The 8,550-nt window shown below is 42.9% G+C and overlaps 1 protein-coding gene across 1 annotated transcript in view; it reads right to left on the reverse strand.

The window, feature by feature from the left end:
• FAM124A (family with sequence similarity 124 member A) overlaps nucleotides 1-5,501 on the reverse strand; it is a 37,881-nt gene extending 32,380 nt beyond the window's left edge. The window contains exon 1 of the mRNA XM_063392047.1: nucleotides 5,007-5,501. Within this exon, the coding sequence (XP_063248117.1) occupies nucleotides 5,007-5,065 (59 nt within the window). The 5' untranslated portion in view covers nucleotides 5,066-5,501. The remainder of the gene's footprint in view (nucleotides 1-5,006) is intronic.
• Nucleotides 5,502-8,550: the final 3,049 nt, after the last annotated feature.

The following is an 8,550-nucleotide window of genomic DNA, read 5'->3' on the forward strand; positions in this document are numbered from 1 at the left end:
TATTTGAGACCTCATGTGAGAGACACCGTTGTTGTGTAAGGTTTGAAAAGTTGCTTGTCATCTTCCAGCATCACCTGATGAGGCAGGATCACCCTGTGCTTTAGTGAGAACACCTGGCTGCACACCCTGCTCACCACCCCCTCACAGAGCACTCCCAGAGGGACACATCAGGTGGCATGTGTCCACCCATCCCAGGCCAGGGGCTGACTTACCCTCCTGAGGTCCTGGTTCTCATAACTGACAACAGAAGAAGCCTGATTTATAACAAATATCAAACCTTTGCACAGCTACATTTAGCTGAGGTGAACCTCACTGTTTGCTGGGACCTGAAAATTATGGATATCAGCACAGAGCTCCAGAATGTGATTTAAAGTCTGTTTCAAACTTGTTTTCCATGTCTTGCTCCAGTGCCTGGCACTCGCAGGTCTGCCTGCCCCGATGTTTAACCAAACAGCTTTGCTTCACTGAGTAAATCTGGTTGGAAATGGTGCCTCAACCCCAGTTTGTGACAAACAGCTCAACTTTACATTATTCGAATGTCACATCAGAGACAACCTGAGTATCATGACATATCATGGACTGATGGGCTTATATATGAACTGAAAGTGTCAGCAAAAAAAACACTGCAAAACAACCCCCAAAACAAAAGAAGCCCCAAGGTAAAAATAGGTCTTAAAATAGCTTTCAACATCAGTGGTTTGTGTTCCTGAGAGTTTGTCATAGATGGATGAAATATGTGACAAGAGACTGACATGTCAGTTTGAAAGACTGCCATACAAAGTCATTTGTTGAATTCCTTAAAGCATGAGACATGAAAGCAACCTCTCACCCCAATAAACCATTCAACTATTCATTTGATAATTTAGATGACCCATTCTGACTGAGGACACAAATGGATTACAGTGTTCTTGATATTTTACCTCTAAGTGAGGTACAACTTTATATATATTTATATATATATAGTCTGCCTTCTGTTAACAAGTGTATTTCCTGCTTTAGAATCTCACACTTTTTACTGAACTGCAACAAATAAATAAAGGCTTTTTTGATCTGCTTAAGAGATAAATTAACAGAGGCTCAAATAATTTGCGATTTGGCCAGGATCACACGTGGCAGCTATGGAGAGACATTAGGAAAACCAGCAAACAAGTATAGCACACTCCAAAAATGAACACAAACTCTGCAAAATTAATTTGAGGAACGAGAGACAGGAGGAAATGTAAAGGAGGCAACAAGCACCATGAAAATTAACTGTAACCAAACTGCAATGGATTTTGCTAAATACATGTTACAAATAGCTGTTGCATGGTAGTGTCATAAACTTCAAACATCTTGTTTCTCTGTTTTGCAATGGATTTCTCTATATCTTGTTGAGCTGTTTTACTGGAGTTGTTTACTACCAAAAAATACTATAACCATCCTTCCTAAAATTCATCCAATACTCAACAATTAACTACTGTTTAATTCAGTTTGCATTATCAATATTTGCATTTTAAGCTTATTATACAACAAACCTCCACACTTGGTATGTCAGCAATGTCTCCCCACTTTCTCTAAAAAGACTAATGATCTATTTGAAAAATAGATGGATAAGTTGCAAATTCAAATAAATTAAATTTATAACTTTTCAAAACTTTAAATGACTTCCAAGTGAGGAAAAAACCTACATCTTTAGGCAGACTTTGAGACAATCAGTAAGTTAATGATTAAAGTGTAAACTTTTTAAGGATGGGCTCTTACAGCTAAGTGAACAGGTTAACTTCTCCTGGGAACTGTCATGGATGTTGAAATGTTTAGAACACGGATGTTTAGAACAGAGAAACTACCCGTTTTCCCAGATTCACTTGGGATATTGGTCCTGAACACAGTGAATTAAGCTGATGCTTCATCCTTGATACCAGTGCTAGCCAATCTGTCTAATTGCCTCAAAATCAGGCATACCTAACAACTTCCAAAATTGTCTTAGTTTGTCATCTTTTCTCTGCTGTTGAAAGACAGTGAGATAACAGCATTTTCATTGGTTTGTAAAATGAAGAAAACATTAAAATGAATAGTTCTACTATTCATTTTAAGTAACTGTTATTTTTCTCACTTCTTTGTTTATCTTTGCCATTTAACTACAGTTCCGTAAATGTACACATTTCTCTTCCCTTCAATCTTTCTTCAACTTGTTTTTCCTCTCTGTTTTCTTTCTAATAAAAGACCAAAGAAAGTCTATTTTATTCTTCCTAGAATGTCAAGATTTATAGTACAAATCCACTACTAAAATTATTACCAGAGAAAGCTCTGTGTCACATACTTCTGGACTAAAAGTTTTCAGCAGCAGATAAAATAAGGTTTTTATCCTAAAAACTGCCAAAATATGTTTCCTTAGAAGATACAACTTCTACAGGCAAAGTCTCTCAGATCAAGGATGGTCAAACTATTTGAAATCTCATTAATAAACTAATAAAGCCATATAAACTAATTGGCTTACACGTTCTACACCCTTTATTTAGGTACTTGACAGCACCAGCTCAATCCATTCTTATTGGATTCAGGAATTCCAAACATGCTATTTTTGTTCAGCAGACTCTTTGCCAACCCTATTTACCAAGGCAAATGCAGTAAGAGGAACATATTTTCCAAAGGATTAGGAAAATGAAGGGTTTGAATTGTAATTGATCTTGCCTTTAGCAGAGAGTTTTTCCTGCTTTTGTAGCTGGCAGCCACAACAAAACCTTAAGCAACATATGCCCTGTGGAGTACTTGATGTGTTCAATTTGTTAGCTGCTCTAAGCAGCTTCAGCAGTAAGAGCTCACACATCATTACATACAATCATTGAGATGACAAGGGCGTGCAGTGCCTGGATTTACTACAGTCACTATCCACTATTGTTCCCTGAGTGACAGAAAGGGACCACTCCATGCAAAACTGTTACTGAATCACTCTGACAGTTGTTCCTCCTTATTCTTTCAGAGGACGATTGCTGAAGCTCAGAATAGTTAATTATTTATTTTTTTACCATTGAGTAATTGGAGAAAAAAAGGAGTACAGTTCAATTTAGCAATAGCTGTGATGGGCCTGAGACAAAGCAAATAGCAGATCTTCTAGTAACAGGGAAAAGCAAGTGCTGTGAACAGTTGGTTTGGTGAGAAAGCTGAAATATAAACATTGTGAAAGAGACATACGCAACATGTTTATCAGAATTAAATAGCTGCTAAACAAAACTAAAAATAATAATTGAAATGCAGAGACCCATTGCTTTTCAAAATAAACGTCAGTGCAAAGCACTGCAGTTATTAATTGCCATATGCCATTGTTCAAATTCCTCAGACAGACTCTTCCACCAACCTATACTTTCCAGTGTCACACATGGGACAGAGATGCTTCATAAAATCATCAGCTTTAGCACCTCATCAACACCAGACACAAGCAGCTGTCATGCTGGTCCCTGAGGTCTAAAGGCTAATATCACCAGCTGGGTCAAATCCTTCCAAGTGCCTGTCCCAAGGAAACCCAGGTTTTTCCATACCAGCAAATTAAGAGTGACTTGACCAATCAAGAGGTTTTTGAGCTTTGAACTAGGCATAAGTTCACTGCCTACTTTGTCTTCCTTGTAGCCACATCCCTAATAGGGACTAACCTGTATCCGGAAAAGAGGCCTGGATTTTTTCTTTTGAACTTATGTCACATGAAATATTTTAAAGGTTTTACTGTTAGGTGTGCCCACAATACAAGGTGATGGTAAAAGCCTTTAACTTCTCAGACTATAGAAAAGATTAAAAAAAATATTTGAATTACTAGCTGGATGTATGAAAAAGATTATCATATGCCATTTCACCTTTTAGATTTTTATTTTTAATATTGCTTCTTCAGTTTTGGTGTTGTTCACCTGACACCACCGTGCAAAGAATTAGCTTTACAGTTTTGCAAGAGTCAGACTAGAGGCCAAAGGAGATACACCAGGCAAGGAGCTTGGAGAGAAACAGCTGGAGGAGCAAGGAGTGAGGAGAAGAAAGACTCAGGAAAGAACAGCCTTAGCAGGAGTATGCAACCTCCTTTTGCCCTGTGGAGTCAGAAGAGGAGTGAAGGCTCACTGCCATTCCTGACCAGATACCATGGCAGCAGCATGTAGGACAGGCTTGAAAGCACTTCCCTTTCTCTCCCGCGGAGATGGGCTGAAGATGTGAGCTGAACAGGAGATCCCACGGATCATCCTTGCACCTCCATTAACTTAGGAGAAGTCATCAAGCTGAAAATCACAGCACACCTCTAGCAGCAGGGTCATGAAGTCAGGGGGGAAAAAAAGTATTCTTGACTGAGATGACACTACCAGCAAAGTTTACAGCAGTTCACAGGCTAGCATGGTGAGTATCACAACGAGAATCATGACAGCAGCAACCCACTTTCAGGGTGCCCACAAATCTAACTTGCTTTTGTAGATGGCTCTCAAAGGTCCTTCTAGGGAGTCAGCTCTCTCTGCCTGATGCTGTCTGGGTGTCACTGCCAGAAGGAGCGGACAGGTCCTGGACACGCTCGCAGACCATCCTCAGCCGCACAATCCCTGGGATACAGGGTTGGTGCAGCATCAAGCCCCGAGCAGCGCACCTACAGCCCGCGGAGCTGAGCGCGGGCCCCAGCGCCGAGCCATCACAGCGTGCTTTGGAGTTCCAGCTTAAAGCCCACAGCCACGGCCTCTCCGTGTCTTCCTCCCCGCGTGTGGCAGGAAGGCGAAAGCGACCGCAAACTCCCCGGGGCAGTGGGAGCAGGGTGATGCCTCCCGCCTCCCCGGGGGTCACGCCGGACCGAGTGCCAGGACGGCAGGAGGACAGGGCAGGAAAGGCAAAGGCGCTGAGCGGGATGCTGCCGGAGGGAAGCTCTGCCCGGGACACGAAGCCGCCGCCCCAGCCCAGCCCCAGCCCCGCCGCTGCCGGGACGCGCTCGGCGGCGGCCGCCGGCAACAAGTGCAGCCCCGCGGGGCGGGGGAGCCGCGCCCCGGCCCGGCGGAGCCGCCCGCACTCACCCGCCCGTCTCCGCTCCCGAGTCCGCGCACTCCTCCTCGCCGCCCGGCTGCTTCTCCATGGCCGCGCCGGGCCGGGGGCTCCGCGCCCGCCCCGCGCCCGCCCCGCGCCCGCTGGGAGCGGCGCTGCCGCCTCTGCCGCCCGCCGGCTGCCACAGGGAGAGCAGCGACAGAGAGAGAGCAGCGACAGCGACAGGGCCAGAGCAGCGAGAGCAGCGCCCGCTCGGCCGGGCCGCCCCCGCCCCGCCCGGGGAGGCGCCGCCCGCCGCCCGCAGCGCGCCCGGCACAGCCCGGCTGGGGCACCGCGGGCAGGGGCTGCTGCCGCGGGAACCGCTGCAGCGCCTGCACCGGGGCACTGCAGCGCTTCCAGGGCTGAAGGTGCGGCGCCCCGCGGCCAGTGGAAGTTACGGGACACTGTTGGATGTATGGACGTCCCCACTATCCATCCGGTCTCGGAACATCCGCTGTGACAGCCTTGTATTTGAAGTCTTTCACTGTGCTGAGCTTTCTCCAGCCTCCCTCAGTGCTGCCTGGCACTTGTTCATTACATCGAATACAATAACTTTGACATTACATACAAAAATGGGCAAGGGGTGATTTCCAGCCTGATGAGAATTTCTATAATGATGCAAAAGGAGGATTTTGAATGCTGCCTGTGAGGAAATGCTGATGTAGGAAAGTTGAATGGTAGTGTCTATAAGGTGGGAGTGAAGGGAAAAGTTGTGGGTGCACTCCTGTATCATGTCATGTGTGCCCACTTTTTTGTATTTGGAAGTGAACACCTATCTCTTTCTCCATCACTTACAGAAATACAAATATCCACCCATGTAGGTGTGAACCAAGATCTCGCCCAGCCAAAAAAACCCAACAAAAACAAAGCAACAAACAAAGCCAACTCTTCACTTAATCTACTGAGTCCATTCAGTCTGTGTCAGATATTACAAGAGGAGGGGGCAGAATGGGTTTCTCAGCTCAGCTCTCTAACCTGGGAGACCAGCTCATTGTCCCTTCTAATTCAGGTTCAAGCACAAAACTGGGATGGCATGCTCTGCGTTCCCCACAATGTAGATATCATGGGATAATTAAATCTACCTCATAGCTGGAGACTTCCTCCTTTAATATTTTTTGGAAATCGCTTTGACAAGTTGGAATTTTCTCTTCAAAAATCTTTAACGACTAAATTTCTATCAGCTGCAGGAAATTATGAGAAGGAAAAAAAGGTTTTAAATGAAAATTATTTTCTTATACCTTTTCTTATGTCTTACAAGGAAGAAGAAATATAATGAAAAGAAAGAAGAAAAATAGTGAAAATCCTGACTTTAAAGACATAAAACTGGCCAGAATGTAAAAAATATACCACACAGACCAATCTTTTCTTGGTCTAAGAAATGGTAACCTGGTTTAGTTTTCCACTAATACTTTTATATCCACCTCTACATTGCATGGCTCTGCTGTCCCTCGTTTCAAGCCTGCCAGTGGCCTCTCAAGTTGTATTTGGCAGAACAAATTAATAGTGACACCTAGCATTGTTTAACAGGGTGAGTATAGTTCATGCTACTGTTGTCTCCAATAGCGCACAGTCCCAGTTCTCTAAAATAATCTGGGTGTGGGTCTTCCCAAGGAGAACACCTTGGGAAGAGCTGTCGAGGTGGTGTTGCCATGCTGTAGGAGCAACAAGTCGATACCAAACCCCAAAGTGCTTAATATGAAACTGGTGAATTCCCAGTACTCCACCTTGGAGAGACACTGAACTTGAGTGCTGTCCTGTGGACTCTCAGCATCACAGAAGGTCAACCCCCTGAGTGTCTTCAGAGATTTTTAGAGGAAACTTTCAGCTTCTACTAGTCATCAAGAATCAGGGGATAAATTGCAGTATAGGAAAGCTGGTGTTTGATCTGTTTTGACTGTCTGGTAAGGATGCATGCCATTTTGAAAGCAGATAAATGATTTATCATTTTATGTGGAGAATTTTACATTAACATTCCCATAAATATAAGGATTTAGGTATGGCATAAGCCCCCTAAGTAATGACTCTTCCATCCTCCCCCCAGCAAGTTGTTAAAAGCTAGTTTGGACAAAATGCTATAAATGAGACTCATGCTGAACAGTCCTGTGCAGGCACCTATAGAGTAATTCAGAACATATGGAAACAACCTCTCTGTGCTTTGTGACTGGTAAACTGCCATCCAAAACAATTTACTCACAAAATGAAATTCATACAATTCCTTTTAGGACTGGGACTGAAATGCTGTGCTTGTTTTGTTCCCAGCTCGCTAAAATTTGAATCATCACATTCAGGTAGGAGACATTAATATTTGCAAATATAGCCTGGCATTAGGAGATTCCCCCAAGGCTAGACAGAGGCAAAACTGAGACAATTCTTGATTCCCAACTCAGGGCTCTGCTTTGGGTAAACATTTTATTCTCCATCACTGCAATGGACAACCCTGAGTCTCACTCCCCCAAGGCTAGACAGAGGCAAAACTGAGACAATTCTTGATTCCCAACTCAGGGCTCTGCTTTGGGTAAACATTTTATTCTCCATCACTGCAATGGACAACCCTGAGTCTCACAAAAGCGGTATTGGTAGTCTCTGTTACCAGGACTGGACAGACCTGCTTGTCTCTCTGTTTCTGAGCCTACACACATGCATTTGTTTAGCTAGTGCAACTGTGCTTAAAAGCAGGTCACTTTTATTTGCTTTTAAGAGTGGTTTCAAAGTGAAATAAACTGACTCTAGCCACTGTTGAACTGATTTAAGATGTAACCAAACCTCCTTAAATATTTAGAAATAGGTTTAGTTAAATTGATACATTTTTGTATATAAAATTTTAGGTGGTCAGCTAATAGATCTTTTCCATTTCTGACTTTTATTATTCTAGTTAGTTTTGTTTAAACACTGGCATATGAGGGGATCTGGAATACATTTTATGCTGCATTTAAGATTAATTTATTCCATCTGTCCCAGGGAGGGAAAAAAGAAACATTCAAAGGAAATATATAATTAAGATAGTAAGCAAAGCTACCGCAAACTGTAGGTTCTCTTATTTATATATTTGCCCCATTTAACTCTGTTTTATTCTGGTCTTTCACATAATTATGGTGAAAAGGAGACTTCTCTGCATTAAATTCCAAGCATTTAAAAGATTTTAATGAATGAAGTGTTAACTCCTGCCCCTTACTTAGGTTTTCTCTGTTACCTATACTTTACATTAGGTCCTCTCTACTATTTCTTGAAAAAAGAGAAGTTGTTTGAATTACTTTATTATACTTATGATACTGTGGTACCAGTTTAAAGAAAAAGATATTAGTGAAAATATTTCTAATTTAAATTTTCTCAAATTTCAAGTCTTTTGTTTAATAGCAGTGGTGGCAAGAATCCAGACACAAAAGTATCAGGAGACTTTGGATCTTCAAAGATGACAAAAAAAGTAAAGCACTCTGTTGTCAAAACCAAACACTGAGGATGTGAAATGAACATCAGTTCTGCAGGAAGTTCTCTTGCTCCTATTTGCCTAGATCCAGATCTAAAATAGGACCTAAGGTA

This window comes from Prinia subflava, chromosome 3 (assembly GCF_021018805.1).
Source record: "Prinia subflava isolate CZ2003 ecotype Zambia chromosome 3, Cam_Psub_1.2, whole genome shotgun sequence".
NCBI lineage: Eukaryota > Metazoa > Chordata > Aves > Passeriformes > Cisticolidae > Prinia > Prinia subflava.